The 22,522-nt window shown below is 43.1% G+C and overlaps 1 protein-coding gene across 5 annotated transcripts in view; it reads left to right on the top strand.

The window, feature by feature from the left end:
• Positions 1 to 22,522, top strand: part of RAPGEF4 (Rap guanine nucleotide exchange factor 4) — a 396,657-nt gene that overhangs the window by 116,240 nt on the left and 257,895 nt on the right. For 3 of the 5 annotated variants that reach the window (XM_055572210.1, XM_055572212.1, XM_055572211.1), the window contains 2 exons: positions 7,400 to 7,542; positions 10,374 to 10,462. In XM_055572210.1, the coding sequence (XP_055428185.1) occupies positions 7,400 to 7,542; positions 10,374 to 10,462 (232 nt within the window). Of the gene's footprint in view, positions 1 to 7,399; positions 7,543 to 10,373; positions 10,463 to 17,542; positions 17,723 to 22,522 lie in introns of those variants that run through there. The other 2 variants (XM_055572214.1, XM_055572213.1) reach the window with 2 other exon arrangements.

The raw sequence follows: 22,522 nt of genomic DNA, 5'->3' as shown, positions 1-22,522 counted from the left end.
AACCCACCAGGCTCCTCTGTCCGTGAAATTCTCCAGGCAAGAATACTGGAGTGGGTAACTATTTCCTACTCCAGGGGAATCTTCTCCACCCGGGGATTGAACCCTGGTCTCCCGCATTGCAGACAGATTCTTTACCAACTGAGCCACCAGGGAAGATGCTTCTTAACCAAAAAGTAATATAATTTTCTCTGAAATGTTCTTCATTTTCAATAATAAATAATAATATATTTACAAGTACAAATACAAAAGGCACAAAAGTGTATTTGTTCTTCAACAGTCTTCCAGACACTGTTCAGGGTGCTGGAGATATGTTAGTAGCTCAGCATGTCTGACTCTTTGCGACCCCATGGACTGTAGCAGGCTCCTCTGTCCATGGGACTCTCCAGGCAAGAGTACTGGAATGGGTTGCCATTTCCTCCTCCAGGGAATCTTTATGACCCAGGGATCCAACCCACATTTCTTATGTTCCCTGTATTGGCAGGTGGGTTCTTTACCCCTAGAGCCACCTGGGAAGCCATCCCTGGCAGGAGTAATAGTTGTTGCGAGGCTCTCAGGTGGGGCAGAGGCTTTTAAGGGGCAACAGAGACACCTGTATGTCTGGAGGAGAGGCAGTGTTGCAGAAACCAGTACTCGAGAAACCAAGGACCACACTCGGAGGGTTGGAGAACTCAGGTCTATTAACGCCGCTGGGCCCATAGAAGCAAACACTCCAAGCTCTGAGGCCCGAACAAAGGAGTTACAGAGTTTTTATAGACAGACTATAGTAGGCAACACTGGCTGCTAATAGGCTGGTTTAAACTAAGGGGTTTTGTGCGCGTGGGAACCGCAGTTAAGATGGGGAGGGGGATGCCTGACCTTTACACAGACAGGCATGATTAAGCAGGTTTGCAGGGGCTGGGCAGTTGCAAAGAGCAGGACAAGGGTGAGTGAGATAAGCTCCAGTTCCTAGCATTGTAAGTCCCCACTTTCTGAGACTACGAGACCTACGTGATCCAGACTTTGCAAGGAGCAAGCTGAGTTACAGAGGCAGAAGGAGCAGGAGGTTATGTAAAATTTTAACTGTTCCTCTTCAGAAGGGCCAAAGGAAATAGGTAGCTGGAGTGGGGCATGGGGACCAGATTATCCACCATCATGGTAGTATACCCAATACCCTTTTTAAAGCCAGAGATTTTCAACCAGCTGATCCACAGAGGGGAAGGCATTTTCAAACTGCCTGCTCAAAACGCATTTCCCTCTGTTGCTGCCCATAAGTTGGAATGCATAAAAGCTTAAAAATAATGTCCTCCCCACTCCCCCATCCTCAGCCTTCCTTTTTTTCCCACTTTGTTTCTCCTTCAAGAGTCTCCTTCTTGTTGCCCAGGAATAAAGAGCACTAAGAAAAGACTTACCAGAAAGATCTCAAGAGATTCCCATTTCCTTTTTTCTAATCCTCACAACCTAAGGGTCTTAGGTCTCCAAGTGGTTAGTTGTTGCAGTGGCAATTTTTTAAACAGCATCATCTCCAAGTTGAATGTAGCACTAAGTATTGTGGAATGATTTTTGAGAGCATCTGCATGCTATGGTGCAAATTGCATGGGAAAAAATAAAAGCCGTCATTTCAGACTTCTCTACAAAGCATTTTTAAGGAGGCATCAGTTATGAGTCATCCAGAAGCCATTCTAAAAGGTTAAGGAGCCAAAGGAAATTATTTTTAACATAATGCTAATGGAGCAAGTGTATCATCTGAGGAAAATTAGGAAAGCATTCTACTTGATGTGATGCTTGGAGTCCAGTAAGCATCCGGTTTGGCTGGGATCTGGGATCCCCTGACTGCAGTGTGTAGTGGAGAGGTGTGTGCCCAGCTTGATTATTCCATCCTGAGGTCAGACACTCATGCAGTCAGAGAAGGTTTTTGAAAAGGGTCTGTTAAAATTGGGCCAGGCTGTACTTTGATTTTGTGTTTGTCATGAGAGGACCTGTAGCACACTGAGCCTGGTCAAAAGGTTTCCCTTTCTCCTTTCACTAATAATTGCAGGGTTAGCCTTGTTTAGATATTAGCAGGACTGATCCTGCCCTCAGCCTGACGACAGGCTTTTTCAACTGTCCAAGCAGCCCTGGGCCCCAGAGCTGGCATCACTCTCGTGAGACTGATGACACACTGGCTGGCAGTAAAGGAAGGTGGAGGTATTCTGCACCTTTATTGTCTGCTCAGGGCCACAGTGGTGCTCCTGGTGACCGCCAGTCCCAACTCTCTTATTCGGGACCCTTGGGGGGCCATTTGTTCTTCACTCTTTTATGGAGACATAGAAGCCAGGGGCATGATTTCTAAATAGAGAGGCATTAGACAGGGAATTTGCAGACTTAACATGTTCTGCTCCCTGGCGGCCGATGCGCAGGCCATATTTTGGGAGAGTCACAGAGGTCATGCTGCACTGTGATAGTCAGTCTCGGCTGTGGACATAAAAGCTGCAGCTGCACCTGGGTCTTCGGAGCCAGCAAGGGGTTTTTTCTCAGAGTCACCCTGAACACAGGCAGACTCAAGAGACGAGAGAATTTTGGCCATTGGTTGAGTTGAAGGATGTGCTCAAGTGTGTGTGTGTGTGTGTGTGTGTGTGTGTGTGTTGTTAATGAAAAAGGTGTTCACCGACGCTTGTTAAAGGCCGTAAGCAGAGTTTATTTAGGACTGTTGAGGTAGCTATGAGGACCCCTGCCATAGGATTTTACAGTGGGGCAGAAGGATTGGGTTCAACTCTGAACACAGCATGGACAAGTGGGAACTTATAGTCAAGGAGCAAGGTGTGTGTGTGTGTTAGGGAGCTGGTCAGTGGATGGAAAATTACCAAGAGAAAACATCAAGGGTAAGGGAGATTCTGGGTAAACTGACCTGACTGGATTTTTACTGAAGACAAGGGTGATTAGGTATCATCTGGGGGATGGTGGAGGATGTGAAACCCAATCAGATATGGAGGGTGGTCAGATATCAAGAATGGAGGGCTCTGGTTAAACTGACTTTTTAAGCAAGGTTCTTGCTAAAACTGCCTTTTACAAAGAAGTACACAGATGGGTCTAGGAAAAGATTCAGGAGTCCAACTCCAGTTTGGTCAACAAAGAATCTTTATCATTGTGTATGTGTGTGCATGTGTTTGTACATATGTATATCTGTGTGTGTACATATCTGTATCTGTATATATATCTGTGTGTGTGTGTGTGTGTGTGTGTGTGTGGTAGGGGGCTGGTGGGTAAGAAATTCACAGAGAGCAGAGTCGGTAGAGCAGGTCTCTAGGAAGAGGAGCCCTAGTGACTCACCACAATTTTAGGAATAAATGATGGAACAATGGTGGTACAATAGAAATTAAAAGAGAAACAGGGAAGAACTGACTCTAGGAAGAATTTGCAGTTGTGCCTTCAGGAAGTCTTTGTAGAATTTGCATTCACCAGTGATACCTGTTCTTCTGAATTCATATTTCCTTCTTTCCTATGTTAATTGCCCTTCTTACCACATATCACCTTGATAATTGCTGGACATGTACAACTCCCGCTAACTCAGCTTGAACTTCCTCAGTGCAGGAGCCATGCTCTTTGTGTCACCGAGTCCTTTCTTCTCTTGTACAGACACTCAGTAAATGTTTGCAGATCAAATGAATGCGTTTCAACACCTTCTTTCTGAATTTTGTTGATGTTGTTGGGAAAACTTGTAATTAGTAAAGAGTCAACATTTCACTTTCTAAGTGGTTAATAATCATATAATTAAAATGCTAACATGATAAGTGGTAAACATCTTGAGTTTCAAAGACTTTTGATATATCCATGTCATCACTGGCTCTATAAACACATGATTTTAGTATACTAATACTTACTTAGTCTCTGTTATAATGTTTTTGTTGGAAAAATAGATTTCAGAATACTTGCTTCATCTAACAAGGCTGTGATGATGAATATTTCAAAGCCCTTTAAGGAGTCAGTAGTGAAAGGCTGATGTTATCAAGTACATTTGTTTGAGATTTTACTGTTGTTATAATGGAGAAAAATATCCATGCACACCTATCTATAAACCCTTCCAAAAACACAGGAGAATTTCAGTGTATGTTTTTAAGCACCTTATTCATTCTTTTAAAAGGTCTTTGTGGCAATGATGACAATGAAGCTGAAGGTGCTCATAATAAGAATAGCTTCTGTAGCCCTTTATAATTTATAAAGCTCCATGTATTATCTCAGACTCAACAGTTCAGTAGGAATGGGGACAAGCTCTTTATAACCCTAAGTTACTGTTAAAGCACAAAGAATCAAAACAAACTGCAAAGTCATTTTAATGCAAATGTATTTATTTAGCTTTATCCCCAATGTTCTGAAATACATTTATTTGATCTTCAGAAGGAATCTGGAAATTTAGAAAAAATATAAAGGAAGTAGTTATTAAGCATTCCATACGTTCCCACAAGATGACGGTCCTATTACAGCCTGTTATTGTCCATTTCTTGGACAAGCCTTCTGTTCATGACTCTGGGAAGGCAACTTGGCAGAGAGCAGTCTTGTCTTCCCCTCCCTCCTTTTCTTTCCCTCTTCATCTACTTCCTGCACCCCTGCCCCAGGTCTGACTGCTGGGTGTTGGCACCCCCGTCCTGGAAGGTCCCCCTGAGCTTCTATGGGATGTAGCCCAGGGTGGGGGTGTGCTTACTTAGCAGATTGGTGAAGGGGGGGCCCTCCTCGAGGTAGAGGATTCACAAATGTCTATTATCATATAGTCAAACAACAGAAGTCATCTGAGAGGAGATGTTTTGCTGATTTTAAGGTTATTGTACATTTTCCCCTGAAGATGCCTATGTATTATTATCTTATGATCTGACTAATCCAGAAATTGGTTCATTGGTCCCTGCTGCTGCTGCTGCTGCTAAGTTGCTTCAGTCAAGTCCGCCCTAGATGATCCCAAATTGACTGCATTAAGATTTAAGACCATATTAAAATTTCACATTGCGTAATGAGTGTGGCCAGCAGGTGGAATCCAGAACCTTTGCTCTCCCTCATATACCTGACTTTGGTAGTTTCCATGTTTATATTCTTTTTAGTAAAAGAAGGTCCAGCCCAGAACCTTGTGGGCACCCATGTTCCCATGCTTACCATACAGTGTTCTAATTCTGGTTTTGGAGCGCCCTTCCCCACTGGAGTATGGGCTCCTTGTGGGTAGGGTTGGCTTCTTGTTCATCTCTGTTATTCCAGGGAAAGATATCTTATATAAGTAGGAAAGCAATAGAGTTTACTGAATGGATAATTAAAATGAATGTGCACTCATGAAAGGATGTGTTTGGCAGAGAGGCATTTAAAATTTCATGTGCTAAGTTGCTTCAGTCATGTCTGACTCTGTGCAACTGTATGGACCATGGCCTGCCAGGCTTCTCTGTCCATGAGGATTCTCCAGGCAAGAATACTGGAATAGATTGCCATGCCCTCCTCAAGGGGATCTTCCTGACCCAGGGATCGAACGCAGGTCTCTTATGTCTCCAGATTTTGATAACTCATATTGCAAAGTTAAGTCTTATTTATTTGAATGCCATTAATTTGAAAGGTAGATATGATAAAAAAAAGTTTTAAAGAAGTATTAAAACCACTCCTTTCAAGATCATAAACATATTCTAATAAAATGTTCTTTTGTGGTACTGCCGATAGGCATTATTTACCGTTATAATTTATGTAGTACTCAAAAGAATTTTATTTTATTGAAAATGTTTTTGGTTTGTGTCTTTTTAACTTTAGAGGAATTAACCTCTGTCTGACCTTATTGTCTGATTTAGAAAGTTTTTAATAACGGACAGTGAAATTCATCCTGTAGAGCTGAAGAACCACGAGAAGAAGAAAAAGCAGGAAAATAGTGACTCGGTAGTTAATAAAGGGGTTCCCTGGTGGCTCAGCTGCTAAAGAATCCACCCGCAATGCGGGAAATCTTAGTTCGATCCCGGGGTTGGGAAGATCCCCTGGAGAAGGGAAAGGCTACCCAATCCAGCATTCTTGCCTGAAGAATTCCATTAACTATATAGCCCATGGGGTTGCAAAGAGTCGGACAAAACTGAGCGACTTTCACTCACACTCACCTGTAGACAGTCCCACCTCTGCAGCTCGCAATTTGTCTTTGCTCTTACAGTTGTACTTCTGACTGACCAGCTGTAAACTGGAGATTCCCATGAGCCCCTCTTTGTGTGATGAACTTGATAGAGCTGTTCACAGAACTCAGGAAAACAATTACTTACTAGACTTCTTATAAAAGGGTATAGTTCAGGAGCAGCCAGGTAGAAGAGAAGCACAGCCAAAGTATGGGAAGGGGCACAGAGAGGTCATGCCCTCTCCTGGTGCCACTCCCCACATTTCCAAGTGTTCACCAACCTCAGTCCCACTGTTGAGGGGTTTTTATGGAGGGTTCAGTACTTAGGCCTGCTTGATGAAACTGATTGGTCATTGGTGACTGAACTCAATCTCCCGCCCCTGCAGTGCTGCTGAAATTTCCAACACTCTAAGTCACATGACTGGTTCTCCAGGCAACCAGTCCCCATCTTTAGGTTACCTAGGAGTTTTCCAAAAGTCACTTTGTTAATATAAACTCAGTTGTGATGGAAAGGAGCTTGACACCCATTTCACCTTTATGACTGTTAAGCATTTCAGCATCTGAGGACAAAAGGCCAAATATAGACAAAGATACCCCTGTGATGCTTATATATGAAATAGCAAGAGTTTTAGCTCTGTGCAAGGAACAGGGAACAATTTCTTACAATTTTGTGTTTTTTATTATAAATCATTATATCATACCATCTGCAGTCATTGTGACTTTTCACCTGCAGTCGTTTAGGGTGAGTAGTAGACAAAGGTCTGGAAATATTTTCTTTTTTTATTGGGGTATTACAGTGTTGTGTTAGTTTCTGCTATACAACAAAGTGAATCAGCTGTGTGTATACATCCGTGCCCTCCCTCTTGGACCTCAGTCAACCCTGCCACCCATCTCATCTGTCTGGGTCAGAGCACCAAGCTGAGCTTCCTGTGCTATACAGCACGTTCCCACTAGCTATCTGTTTTATACATGGCTTACACATATGTCAATCTGTTTCCCAGTTCATCCTCCCCTTCTGTGTCCACAAGTCTGCTCACTACATCTGTGTCTCTACTCCTGTCTTCCAAATAGGTTCATCTGTACTATTTTTCTAGATCCAACATATATATGTTAATATATATTTGCTTTTCTCTTTCTGACATATTTCACTCTATATGACAGACTCTAGGCCTGGAAATATTTATAATGGTTGTAGAGGAATTAATATTTACAGTAAAATACTTGCAATTCATATATTTCCATTAATTTGTTTGTATTTAGAATAATAATGCATGTGGACTCAAGTAAGTTCTTTCTGATACAGCTTTGTGCCTTTTCTCCCCTTTATAGACCACTGGAACGATCCAGTGAAGATGTGGATATAATCTTCACACGGCTGAAAGAAGTTAAAGCTTTTGAGAAATTTCACCCAAATCTCCTTCATCAGATTTGTTTATGTGGTTATTATGAGAATCTGGAAAAAGGAATAACATGTAAGAAATGCAACTCCAGTGGTGTGTTTTCATGTATAAGTTTGTGATCATTTGTGGTTATGCTGTGGGGATGGATAGCAAATGGGGTATCTTTGTGCCAAACAGTTGAGCTCAATCAAAGGTATGAGGTTGACATTTCTCTCTCCTTGTTTATTCAGTTCTACATCAGCATTTCCTTAACTCCTTTGTCCATAGCATGTAAATGGTTCTTCCAGGGCAGCCTCCTTTTCAGATGGAGCTGGAAGGATTTATATATTCAGCAAGATCCTTGGAAGTTCTAATATATACTTATTTTCTGTAACCCCAGAAATATGGGAGCCAATAGGATATTAAATGGGCTTCCCCTGTGGCTCAGTGGTAAAGAATCCACCTGCCAATGCAGGAGACACAGGAGTCTCAGGTTCAGTCCCTGGGTTGGGAAGACCCCCTGGAGAAGGAAATGGCAACCCCCTCCAGTATTCTTGCCTGGAGAATCCCATGGACAGAGGAGCCTGGTGTGGTATAGTCTATGGGGTCATAAAGAGTCGGACACAACTTAATGACTAACCAGCAACAGTAAAAGGATGTTAAATAAGATAAAAGGTCTCAACTAATGATAATAGTTATTTAAAAAATTAAAGCACAGCTGGTTTACAATAGTAACGTTTTGAATTAACCTCACTGATAACATCTATTCCAGATGTGACTAAGGGGTGGGGGGAGTAAAATGATAGGTTGACAGCTGCATTTAAAAAATATACAAGTATATTCTCATTAAAAAAGTAATGCTATTACCATCTGTTGTGATGCTTTATACTGCGGTAACAGAAAACTCCCATCCAACTGGCTTGACTATGACTCCTATAAGGAGGGAACATCAGTTACCCATGTATAAGCAGTCCTGAGGTAGGATGGCTTCAGGGCTGATTAAGTGGCTCAATGACGTTATTAAGGTCTCAAGTTTCTCTCATATTTTTGTTGGTTTATTTGTTTTTGCTGTTCAGCTTGAGGTGTCGGCTTTTGTACTCAGATTTGTCCCAAGTGGTTCTGAGGCAACTAGCTGCAGCCGTTGGAGGCATTGCATGCTGATACAAAACATTCCTGCTGAAGGACTATTTCTTATCTCTTTTTCAGAAGTCCCCCAGCAGACTTTCTGTATTGTTTCAGTAGTTAAACTAATCACTGGCACAGAGTATGGGACCACGTGATTGATTTAGACCAATCATGATTACCCCGGTGGAGCTAGGGAAGAAACTCATATGCTCTGAGTATTTGGCCTTGTGGAGGAGAGTGGGAACTTGTTTATAATCCATGTTCAGGGCATGATTTCAAGTGGGGAACTAGCAGGGTTTGTCACAACAGCATTGTAGAAAATTTAGAAGACAAAACGAATATCACCTACAATCCCCAAATCCAGAGATTGCTGCTTACGTTTTGTGTGTGTCCTTCAAGATATTTTCCTACGTGCACACAAAGCACAGTCACACTTCTGTTTAAAAAATTATCCATACATATTGTTTTCAAACCAATATTTTTTATTCTTACTTAGTGGGAACATTATTTTTTTCTTAAAGATAAGACTCTGTCTTCTATTTCTTACAGCCAATTTCAAAATGAGTCTTCTATGATGTGTAATGTGAATTTGATTGGCAAGTGATAGTGTCTCTGGGGGCCAAGAAGTTCATGAAAGGCAAAGCCCTAATTCTAAAATAAGTCACTTACAAAGGCTAGGAATAGCAGAGTTACTGGCGAGGCCAGCTATAAACTCATCAGTCCCTCATCTTAAGCTTGTCATTGCACCTGGTGGGACACCATTGTTGTTCTTGCCTTTCCACAGCATGCTTTAGTCAGAGAGTTTAGAACAGCTTGTCATCATTAATTATGGCTCCCAGAAGCTTCCTCTTATGCAGTGAGCCCTAGCCTTGCCAGAACTCAACTGTCCCACTGAGTTGTCATGTGATTTTTCATTGAGCCACTTGACTTCTGAGGTAGGATTCTGTGAAAAGAATTTTAAAATATCAAATCATTCCATCTAGTTATTTAGCTAGAATATTTAAAAGGATAGTTGGGTTTGCATGAGATTTTTGAACCAGTGTTTCAAAATGACTTTCCAAACTGTTGGTCTTAACTAGGACGTGGGAACTAAGATTCTCACTAAATAGCTAAATGCTTTGTCTCTGAGATAACAAAAGTAAAGCAAAACTGAGTTCAGAAATTTCTGATGAGAATCATTTCCAAAGAGTGGTTACCTCTTGATGCCTAAAAGCAGTGAATTTATACAAGAAACTAGCAAGTGGACAATGACAATATGGTAGTTAAAACTTTTTTAACAGATTTTATTTTTCTTGATCAGTCATTGGTTAGCTTAAAATGAGACATTCTATTCTGGAAAACATGTTGTCTCTTAATATAAATAGATTTGTGAAATTGGGGGTGGTGACCTGGTTTTGTTGAGTCACATAGTCTTTTTAACACATACCCCATCTAGAGTAATGATTTTCCAAGTATCACAACACACTGAAGTGCATTTAAGACAAATTACAGAGAATACCAGACAATTCTTCTTACATTCAAAGAATCTTATAGCCTTTAGGATTAACATCCCTTATTGCTACTGTATAAATATAAAAGAGTTCTGTTTAATAGAGTTCTGCTTCATGGAATGTTAAATAAATAGGATATTGCTTTGTTGATAGAAGAGGGAAAGAAAATTATGGTATGCTCTGGTGGGAAAAGATAGAGGAATCTCATCTAGGTCCAAGTTAGGCTCAGAACAGTCAGTGAGAAATTATCAGATTACGTGGTAAAACCAACTTACATTTGGCCTGCTCACCTGCCTGTTTCTTTTCCAGTATTTCGCCAAGGTGATATTGGAACCAACTGGTATGCTGTCCTGGCAGGGTCTTTGGATGTTAAAGTTTCTGAGACCAGCAGTCACCAGGTAAGATACCATATTCTTTTTATTTTCTTAAAGTAAGATTTAGTATTGTTATTTTTAATGATACATTATCCCTCTGTCTTGAATGCTATCAAAATTACATTTTCAAACCCATTTATCTTTCCCATAGTACAAAGTTCCATAAGTATGTGTTGAATTCTCAAGAAACATACATAGTGAGTGTTCTCCACGATTTAAGTATGCTGCCAGGTGTGGAAACATGAAATGCAGAATGCCCTCCAGGAGCCTGCTGTCTGTTAGAAAAATGCAAACAAGTCCACAGCAGTGGGAAACTGCCATCGTGTGAGGTGAAACGTGAGCAAAGGGGAAAGAGAAGCAAGTCTTCCGAGGTTCCTCCTTAGATCCTCCTGAATCTGGTTTCCTGACTTTTCTCTGTCCTAAAAGTGACCCCCTTGACAGCTTCAAAAATTTTTTATTTATTTTTGGCTGTGCTGGGTCTTCGTTGCAGCGTGGGCTTGTCTCTAGTTGGGGCGAGCAGGGGCTGCTCTCTGCTGTGGTTTCAGGCTTCTCATGGCAGTGGCTTCTCCTGTTGCAGAGCACAGGCTCCAGGGCACATGGCCTCAGTAGTTGCGGTTGCTGGGCTCTAGAGCACGGGCTCAATATCCGTGATGCATGCCATGGGCTTCACTGCTCTGTGGTGTGAGGGGTCTTTCCGGATCAGGGATTAAACTTGTGTCTATTTCATTGGCAGGCAGACTCTTTACCACTGAGCCACCAGGGAAGCCCCTCTTATCAGCCTTTCGTGAGCTCCAGCAATGTGGGAAACATGGTCAAGGCAATCTCCCGAATACCGCTCACTATTTCTCTACCTCATCTCATTGAATGCGGAGGGCCAAGAAACATGGGCTTACTTTTTCTTCATTAGTCACCTCTGAGGAGCATGGTGTCCTAGTAGATAAAACTCATATTCTTGCTGCCTCCTCCATTATATTTGTGAGTTTGAAATGGGTCCTAGATTCTCCTTTCACATCTGCAGTGACCCTTTCGCCATCATTATTCCACATGGCCTATATGTACAGAACCTTCCTATGAAGAGCCAAGAACCTCTGGTCTCAAAAGGACACCCCTCTAGAGGCTGTCGTCCAGCTTCGGTATAAAAATGTTCTGAGTCTTATATTCATATGTATCAGAATTCAGATAAAAACTGAAGGAAGAGAATCGGCTAACTACAAAATTGGAAAGAAATATCAAGAAAGGTCAAGGAATTAAAGGGACAAATAATCTCCAGCCAAATATCATGTTTAAGATAGTGCTTCTAAGCCTTTTCCACATGTGGCACACTTCAACTGTGAGAAACATCTATGACATACTCCATTTGAGGTTTAACTTTGTAGGAATTTGTGTGTATTTTGGAGTCGTGGGCAATTACCATCTAACAAGTGGATTGTTGGTTAGTGGACATTTGGAGTTTGGAGTACGGTAGCCTGTGTTCTACCCATTGTCATGGAGGGTTAGGGTCTCAGGCCAGTATCCAAGTCCTCCCCACCTGAGAGGATACCTTTTCAGTGCATCCATGCATCAAAAGTTCCACGAGGAACTGCCTGGAATCTGTGCCTGCCAGCCTCGATGGTACTGTCCTCCTGCCCTCTCTTGCAGGGCCAGGTCCCTCTTGAATTTCAGAGTGGCCCAAAGCAGGAGGTGAGTTTTGATTCTTATAAGTTGCCTCAGTTTTCCAGTGGGACTGAGAACAGCTAGCAGTTCTTGGATATTTGTTATGTGCTAGGCAATGTTCTCAGAGAAGGCAATGGCACCCCACTCCAGTACTCTTGCCTGGAAAATCCCATGGATGGAGGAGCCCGGTGGGCTGCAGTCCATGGGATCACTGAGTCGGACATGACTGAGTGACTTCACTTTCACTTTTCATTTTCATGCATTGGAGAAGCAAATGGCAACCCACTCCAGTGTTCTTGCCTGGAGAATCCCAGGGATGGGGGAGCCTGGTGGGCTGCTGTCTGTGGGGCCGCACAGAGTCGAACATGACTGAAGTGACTTAGCAGCAGCAGCAGCAGGCAGTGTTCAAGCACTTAACTGTATTTACTTGCTCCTTTAACCCTGTGAGGTGGGTCACATTACTGTTTCATTTTACAAATGAGGAAACCAAGTCTTTGAGTGGCAAACTCACTAGTTTCAACTAACATATCTAGAAATTAGGGGGACCAAGATGAATAAGCAGTTAGGCATTTGAACATATGCTCTTAGCCAGCACTCTGTACTGTTTGACTCAGAAGATATATGATGAAGCAATTCCCTCTCTCTTGGCTGTTTCTCATCCTTTCAGATCTTCTCATGCCCTGTACTTCTGCATACCTTCTGCCTGCAGACTGCTGCCAAGGTGGGTCCCCTCCAGACCTTTTTGCTCAGAGTTGCTTCTGATGCTAACCTTCACCTGCTCTTACCTGCATGGATGTGCGGAGGGGACAGGGCCTAGAAAAGGACGATCTTCCTTCCTCCTCTGTATGGTTCTTAATGAGTAATGATGGTGATTCAGAAAAGCTGAATAAAGAAAGGTGAGGAAAGAGGAAAAGGAAGGAAGATGAAAATTAGGAAGGAGAAAAGTGAGAAGGAAAGAAAAGCAGGGAAGAGAGATGAGGAAAGAAGAATTTGAAAAGGCAGAGGAAGTGTTCTTAAGGGAAGATAAAGGTCATCAGCAGCAATGTGCTGACACCTCAGATGCTAAGGTGGCATGAGATTATAGTATTTGGCCAGGGGCTGCCAGAGTGTTGCCCTTGACCAGTTATTTCTCAGTGTGGGGTGCTTGCCAAGAATAGCTGAGCAACAGCTGTGGATTTTAAAAAAAATTTAGTAAACTTTAACTTTAGATTCTAGCTATGGCTTTGACCTCAGCCCCAGTGAAGAGAACTTTCCTAAGTTGGGCTTTGTTGTTGTTCGGTCACTAAGTTGTGTCCAACTCTTTGTGAGCCCATGGACTGCAGCACACCAGGCTTCCTTGTTCTTCATTATCTCCCAGAGTTCGTTCAAACTCACGTCCATTGAGTTGGTGATGCTATCTATCTCATCCTCTGTCGCCCCCTTCTCCTTTTGCCTTCAATTTTTCCCAGCATCAGGGTCTTTTCCAGTGAGTTGGCTCTTCGCATCAGGTGGGCAAAGAATTGGAACTTCAGCTTCAGCATCAGTCCTTCCAATGAATATTCAGGGTTTATTTCCTTTAGGACTGACTGGTTTGATCCCAATTTGATCTGTAGTCCAAGGGACTCTTAAGAATCTTCTCCAGCACCACAATTCGGTAGCATCAGTTCTTTGGCATTCAGCCTTCTTTATGGTCCAACTCTCACATCTGTACATGACTACTGAAAAAAAAAACATAGATTTGACTACACAAATCTTTGTCAGCAAAGTGATGTCTTTGGTTTTTAATATTCTGTCTAAGGTTTGTTATAGATTTTCTTCTAAGGAGCAATAGTCTTTAAATTTTGTGGCTTCAATCACTGTCTGCAGTGATTTTGGAGCCCAAGAAAATAAAATCTGTCACTGGTTCCACTTTTTTCTCTTCTGTTTGGCATGAAGCTGGGCTTAGTCTTCTCATATTCTCATATTAGCTTTATACCAAAGCTGGCTTATTGCTTATTCTTCTGTGTACTTCACAGAATCCAACCACAGTCCCAGCCAGAGTTTTCTGAATTGATTTGTAGAGTCCCTAAGAAATAAGGAAGAGAAGACACATTGACCTCTATAGCCTCCAACCCTCCGGAGAAATAGACAGAGGACCCAGCCTTCCAGCCAGCTCTGATGGACAAGATAGAATTCCAACCACATGAGAGGAAGGAGCTGAGGAGAATGAGTGAGATGGCTGACACTTCTCTCATGGCAAGTTACTCAAAAGACAAAAAGGTCATTGTTATCTGCTCTGGCCTTGTAATGGACTCTGGGTCTCTTCTCAATAGTGATGTGGCCAAATCAAGGCAGTGGGTTAGCCAATCAGAGTGGTACCCTGTATAAGTCAGGGTTCTCCAGATAACCAGTATCAACAGGTAATAGATAGATATATAGATAGTAGACATTTCCTTTAAGAACTTGGCTTATGTGATTGTGGGCACTGCCAAGTTGGAAATCCTCAGGGCAAGCTGGCAGGCTGAAATTCAGGTGAAAGCAGATGATGCAGACTTTACAGACTTTAATCTTAAGTTGGAAATTCAGATAGAATTTCTATGTTGCATTCTGGAAGCAGAATTCCATCTTTGGGAAACCTCAAGGGAGACATTGGCTTTTAAGACCTTCAACTGATTGGGTGAGGCCCACTCATGTTATGGAGGGTAATCTGTTTTACAGTGCTGCTTGTAAATGTTAATCACACCTAAAAAATACTTTTACCTCAGAATCTAGGCTATTTGACTAAACAACTGGACACCATAGTCTAACTAAGTTGACACATAAAATTAATTATCATATGCCCCTATCGTAGGGGGCAAAATGGGTTTGGGCAATGGGCCATGGGAGGAGAAGCCAGAAGAGACCTGGAATTCCCGGAGACCAGTACCGGCACTGCCCATTGCCTTCATGTGCCACACTGTGCTGGGGTCCCCTGGGTATTCATTGACTTCATCTTTTATGCCCTGTTTTACAGGAGCTTGAAAACAAGGCTCAGTGACCTTAGGTATAACATTCCCAAACGTGTGGTTGCTCAGTTGTGTCCAACTCCTTGTGACCCCATGGACTGTAGCCTACGAGGCTCCTCTGTCCATGGGATTTTCCAGGCAAGAGTACTGGATTGGGTTGCCATTTCCTTCTCCAGGGGATCTTCCCGACCCAGGGATGAACCCGGGTCTCCTGCATTGCGGGAAGACACTTTACCCTCTAAGCCACCAGGGAAGCCCCAGGGCCACACAAATGTACATGGCTAAATTATGATTTGAATTTCTGTCAGACACACTCCCAATTTCACATTCTTCTTGCTTCTCATACACAAATAAAAGGTGGGTGGGGGCTGAAAAAGAAAAAGAAGAAAAATTTAAAGAGACTAAGAGAGAATTAAGGAAAGAGAAGTGAGTTAACAGCAAAGACTCAAATCTTTAAAAGTGGGTAGAGCAGCGTTTCTTGCTAGCCTGCCCTCCACTTACTCGCCTCAAGTCTCACCCTGCCCTGCATGCCTCTCTTCTCATCCGAGAGTCAGGAGTCAGAGGAGATGGTGGAGATAAACTTCCAAACTTAACCTCTGAGTTTCGGCTCCTCACTGGGGTTTTATCTGAGCCAGAATGGTGAGCTGAGGGCCGGAATGGCTACTGGTGGCAGAGCGCTCACTATGAGCGGCTTTATGCAAAGCACTTCTCAAGCTTTATTTCACTGGCTACACCCTACATCACCCTCCCCCATTCAGTGCTATGATTAGTCTCATTTCACAGATGCTCAATAACTTGCCCCAGGGCACACAGCCATTCAGTTTAGTTCAGTTGCTCAGTCGTGTCTGACTCTTTGCGACCCCATGGACTGCAGCACACCAGGCTTCCCTATTCATTACCAACTCCCAGAGCATGCTCAAATTCACGTCCATCGAGTCGGTGATGCCATCCAGCCATCTCATTCTCTGTCATCCCCTTCTCCTCCTGCCATCAATTTTTCCCAGCATCAGGGTCTTTTCCTATGAGTCCGTTCTTTGCATCAGCTGGCCAGAGTATTAGAATTTCAGCTTCAGCATCAGTTCTTCCAATGAATATTCAGGACTGATCTCCTTTAGGATGGACTGGTTGGATCTCCTTGCAGTCCAAGGGGCTCTCAAGAGTCTTCTCCAACACCACAGTTCAAAAGCGTCAGTTCTTCAGCACTCAGCTTTATAGTCCAACTCTCATGACTACTGGAAAAACCATAGCTTTGACTATATTGACCTTTGTCAGCAAAGTAATGTTCCTCCTTTTAAATATGCTGTCTAGGTTTGTCGTGGCTTTTCTTCCATTAGGTTGTTGTGATTCTAGGCCTCAAGTTCTTGACCATTGTGCTTGTACAGGTGCCATCCAGAGGATGTGAGAGGGAAGGGATGGAGTGAGGGTTGAGCCATTTAGGAACGATGTGGGGAGGAGCAGCTTTTCCCCTGAAGCTCCTGCAGCCACCGTCCTGCATTTAGGATTCCAGCTCAGAGCTCCATGCCTCACCTCCAAGCCCCTCCTTTCAACTGTTTGCACTCCTGCCCCCCCCCGCCCCCCACCGCCCGCCAAGGCCTACAGTTGGGGAACACCTGCTTTAGACCCAAAGACAAACAGTGAAATGAGCATGGCCCATCCCCTTAAAGGGTTTCTAAGTTGGAAGGTGGGATTGAGAAGTAGGGGTGATCAGGGAGGGAGATTTAGGTGTGGTATATACAAAGTAGAGGTGAAACGGGTATAATTGGTGTTGATGGGATGGGGGGGGGGTTGAGAGAAAGGGAGGAGCCTGACTTGGATGAAGAGGTGGGTGGTGATGCCACTGCCTGAAATAAGGAACATGGAAGAAAACGCATCACAGATTCTGGTACAGTATTTTCATATTATACATTTATTAGGTATTATTCATTGAATTTTTCTGAAAAAAATCACCCTTTTTCTTCTACATGATACGAAGATATATAACTTTCAAGAACACACAGAGCAGAAATATATTATCTTTGGCTCATAAATTCATATTACCTTCCTGCCTGTCTCAATATATTACTTTTTCTCCCTTCCCATCACCCTTTATATTAAGCTTTTCTGCTCCCTAGGGTAAGAAAACATACTTCTCGCTCTCCATATGATTGGTTTGACAGATCCTCCTTGAATTTTTTGGACCCCACATGGAGGGTCATGCTTATTTCTCATTGGTGATACCCTCTGAGCAGAGTAGTATTAAATCTCATCCTTTGCAAAGCATTTCACTTGCCCTCTTTCATTTGAGCTGCCCTGTTAGGTTGATCCAGCTGTGCTGCATCTTGCTAAGACACAGGTGAGTGAGTTGCCCACCCAGGATGACACAGTAGTAACCTGTAGAGCTGGAAATCACCTGACTTCCTTGCCTAATCCAGTGCTCTGCTGGTACCTCACTTAACATTAATCACACGTGCGGTGCATCCAGCTACCTGGGCGTAGGGGAGGGGCTACAGATACAAAGGGCGCATGCTCCCGGTTATTGCCAGGATGCCAGGATGCGTGGTGATCAACAGGATGGTGGATCTTTCTCCACCCCCTTGGATCACACTGATGGCCAGCATTATAACAAAGAAAGCCACTGATTCCTCATTTGGGAGAAGGATGAAAACACAAACGTTCAGTGAGTAGTAAGGTAAACTTCAGGCCCTTTCCTTGTAGGGGAGGGGGGAGGGGAGAGGGGAAAGCTACTGGGCTCACCTCCCAGTTTTGCTTGGGGTCAGCCCAGCAAAACACTTGCCAGTCAGTTTAGAAACACTCTTTTCCAGCTGGGGAGGCAGGACCTTGTCTACTGACAGCAGCCTCACCCTGTGGGTACGCTCCTAGCTCGGGACCGGCAGATGAGCGTACAGAATCCTGCTGAGAATTGGCTGGAACCAGCTTCTCTGCTCTCATGCAGTAAGGCCAGTGCTCTATTCTGCTTCCTTGCCTTCTCCCAGTCCAAGGCCTCAAGCGTGGACTGGAGGGGAGAAACCCCAAGCTCTGGATACAGAGAGGGATGTGGCCTTACCTCCCTGAGAGCCTCCCTGAAGAACTGGTCTCATGGTGCTTTCATTTCTTATGTTACAGCTGTGAAGCTGTGTGCGGGTAAGAACTTTGGGAAATACATGGATTATCCTGGTCCTATAACTATGGAGAACTTTTTAGAGTCTACCATCCTTGGAAATGCCTTCCTATCAACTATATCAATTGATATCATTTATATTGACTCCACTGCTCCATAAAACAAAACCTACCTTGGAAGTACTTCTACCCCGTGTCCCTGAGCAGTTGTCGGAGGCATCTCTCCCAGCTTCTCAGACATTCTCCTGTCTGGTCACTCTGTCTTACCCCATGAAACTGAGAACGCCCAGCAAGAGGCCCTGCCTGTAGACCACTTCCCCATCCCAGACCAGAGAGTCCCAACTTGGCTCATGCTCATGTAGATTTCTACTCGGCATCCCAGGTTCTGTCAAGGATAAACCCTTCAGTTCCCAGCAAGACCTGCCCCCGCTCTTGGTCTCTTACCTAAGTCTAAGCAGGACCTGCGGGCCTTCGGATATCCACAGCTGAACTCGTGTGCTCAACAGCCTGCCTGTCTCCAGTGCCTATTTAACTTAATGGGCTAAAAGCCAGAGATTTACATTCCTATTAGAATGAATAATACTGTGGGTGGACTATTCCTCATTAATATTTAGGTAGATTTCAGGTTAGAAGTGAGCATTAGAACAGGTTATAAACAAATATTAAGCTTTAAAACAATAGTTTTATAAAGCTCATTATCTCAGACAATATCCACTTCGTGTGAGTGGGAGAGGAGAGACAAGGTCCTGCTATTTTCTGCAGATTTTGTAAGTGGTATGGTAACTATTTTAATCTTGCTTTGGTAAGTATTTAAAATCTAAACATAAAGAAGGTTAAACTAATCTTTACACCAAAAAAGTATAACATTTCCCCAGTCACATGAAAGGATTTCTGATGGCTGCAGAGCAAATAGAAGTATACACTGCAAAATAGGGAATAGGATGGTTTAGTAATTAATATAACTCCTATCTATATTTCTGTAACAGATGTTTATTTAAAATGTTAATATTTACCTAATGCAATGCACAATCATGTAAATCTTTTGAAATTCTCAGAGCTACTTAATTACTATGTGACCACAAGCAAGTTAGAGTATGTGTAAATTGCAGATACTTGTTCCTATCTTAAATAAGTTAATGTGTATAAAGCACTCAGTATGAAGCTTGACCAAGAGCAGGGGTTCCATGATTTTTTTCTTACTATTTTTAAGGAAAAGGTGATTGGCTAAAGTAGAATGCTGTAGGTTGCAATGTTGCCATTTTACCACAGGAGGGCAGTGCTAGAATAGAAAAAGCAGGAAATGCGCATTGTATTTGAAATAGCAAGAAGTTTAACAGTGGTGTTCAGCCATTTCATGGGATCAGAGAATGGGGCTGTGTTTTGCCTTGGTCGTCACTTTATTCATCCTCTCCTCCACCTATAAAGTTCTGTGCCAAGTTTTGGAAAATGATCTCTTACTGATTTCCCCCCTAAAGTAAAATGTGGGTTTTTTTTGGTTTGGTTTTTTTTTTTAAACCCTCTTTGTTTTAAAGATGTTTTTAAGTGTTGCATATTTGTAAAATTTGGAGGACAGGCATGTTTCTCTGTCTTGTTGCTTTATCTTTCCCCTTCTTTCTGTTTTTGCCAGATTCCTTAATACATTATTTTGATCCATTATTTTCAGACATCGCTATCATCAGGAAGCCTTCTCTGAACCCATGTCTCAAGCCAGTAAAACCTGAAAGGTGCCTTGTCCACAGTAGTTGCTTGTAATCTTAATATGTGTCTATGCTCAGGTCACTCTCTTTGTTGGGACCTGATTAGAGTTTGTTTAGCATCCTGCCTGGGTCCTTGGCGTCCTGGGCTGAGTTTTGTTGCCATGTAATCCTTGGTGTAGGCAGAGGCAAGAGAGAGCCGTGGTGCAAGACAGACTGGCTGCCCCGAGACGAGGCTGGGCTCCCTGATTCAGTTATCAGATGCTAATACTGGGCCGTCTCATCGAACCTTCCTGCAGCCAGCTTGCCTGATCTTGTTAAGCTGTGTCTAATGCTGATTCCAGGGAAGAACTTGTCTTGGCTGTTTGTCAGGAAGAAAAGCTCATTTGTCTTAGAAGTATTTTGCCTTCCTGCTTGGTAGTAAATCCTTTAGACTGCACGTACACTCTAATGTCTTGACAAATTCAGAGATTAGGTTCCATTAAATTTTTATTTTCTAAAAGGACTTGGAGTACTCCTTAAATTCAAGACTAAATTCAAACTCATGAAACAAACCCAGCACAACCAAACTTAATGGCAAGTATTGCCTATAGGTCTAAAATATGTAAAAGTATTTGCTTTGTAAAAATTTATTTCAGGGTCTACAAACTTTAAGGACCAGTTTGTTCCTTGCCATGAACCCAACAAGTATCCAAAGCAATAAATATGTGGTAAGACAATTAACTCTTCTCGAGCCATTAATAAGGAATTGGGTTAAATACACAAAATAAGATGGGCTTCCTAGGTGGCTCAGTGGTAAAGAATTTGCCTGCTGATGTAGGAGACTTGGTTCAAGCCCTGCATTGGTAAGATCCCCTGAAGGAGGAAATGGCAACCTGCACCAGTATTCTTGCCTGGAAAATTTCATGGACAGAGGAACCTGGTGAGCTACAGTCCGTGGGGTTGCAGAGAGTCAGACACAACTGAGTAACTGAGCATGTATGCAATGCATACATAATAAAATAACTGATACTCTTTAAAATTACAGGAGAGTCAAAAATCGATGTACTTACCACAGAAAATCCTTCTATTTTATTTTAAATTTCATCAGAATGTCTAACTTGTGTAAATTGAATTTCTGTGGCTGCTTATAAATATCATTTGCAAGGTCCATGTGTATTAGCTTGAATTCCAGTGACACATAACCATGGCGTTTCTTAACACCATTCCTATGTTCATACTGTAGCTATGTAGCTATGTTTGTAATGAAACAAACAAAATGCCTCATATGAGAATGCCTACTTTAAGAAAACCTAGTATACCATCGTCCAGACATACAAAGCAGATAAATACAGGGGTGATTAGTTGCAATACAAAAGCATTCTCTGATTTACAGCAGGATTCGTCAGAAGGGTTCCTTTGAATACATGCTCCCCCAGAGAGCTGAAGTGTTTTGCAGATCATTCAAACCACTTGACATCCAGATTGGGGGACAGAGAAACTTGGAATTTAAGCATTGAAAAAGCCATCATTAATTGGAGATTAACACAAAATGAATAAGAGATTTTTTGTTACTTCAGTAGTAGAAAAACATAACTTGCTTTAGAAATGTAGATAGCCATATGGATATACATGTATAGGTTAAGTCAGAAATAATATTTTCCTTTTTTTTTTTTTTTTTTGGTGGAGCACCTGTGCCAGGAACCATGTAGGACTATCTATTATGTATATTGAATTCTACTACTAATCTTGTGAGAAAGATTGCACCATTTTGCAAATAAAAATACTGAGGCTCCTGGGAGCATTCTGCCTGAAGCCCGGGACTAGTAACTGACAGAAGTGAGTTTGGAATCAGGTCTGCAAGGTGCACCGTCTTCTCCCTCTGCTGCCTCCAAGGGATTCCTACCCTCACTCTGCCCAACCCTTTCTATGCCTGATGCTCCCTGCCTCCCCGCCCCCCCGGGCCAGATTGTTGACATCTTGGGTAACTCACCTAACACCAACTTTTATGAGTGAAGATAACCAGACCCCACCTATTCTGCTGAAACACATGCTGCTGCTGCTGCTAAGTCGCTTCAGTCGTGTCCGACTCTGTGCGACCCTATGGATGGCAGCCCACCGGGCTCCTCTGTCCACGGGATTCTCTAGGCAAGAACACTGGAGTGGGTCGCGATTTCCCTCTCCGGCTGAAACACAGCAGTCCAAGACACTGTTCATGACTTCAGTTGGTGCCTTGCTGGGCAGGAGTGGGTAGAACCTCCTCTTCTAGATGACGGTGGGCGCCATCTAGAGGCGTGTGCAGGCAGTGCTGGTCAGGAGGTAGGAAGCCAGCAATGGAAGCAGCACAGCCCCCAGGTCAGCTTGGTGAAGGATTGAGGCAGGCCGTTTAACGCGATGGATAGGGCTGGGTGCTGGACAGGGAGGCAGGAAACAGGCTCCGTGATGGAGGTGGGTGGCCAGGCCGGCTGATGAACAGGCCGGGTGTCGGAAGGATGCCAGGAAGTGCTGTCAACAAGGCAGTCTACCACTTTGAGAAGAATTAGGATACCAGGTAGGCTGTCAGGACAGATGCAGAAAGACAGAAACCCAGTTTCTCCAACTGAAATAGGAACTCCGTTAGAATGGGGCACCTGGTGATCAGAGTGGGAAAAGCAGTAATGCAGACACGCTTCTCAGTTCTGGCTTTGATTGCCTCCGTT

This window comes from Bubalus kerabau, chromosome 3 (genome assembly GCF_029407905.1).
Source record: "Bubalus kerabau isolate K-KA32 ecotype Philippines breed swamp buffalo chromosome 3, PCC_UOA_SB_1v2, whole genome shotgun sequence".
In the NCBI taxonomy this organism is placed as follows: domain Eukaryota; kingdom Metazoa; phylum Chordata; class Mammalia; order Artiodactyla; family Bovidae; genus Bubalus; species Bubalus kerabau.
This window is presented reverse-complemented; position numbering and strand designations above follow the sequence as displayed.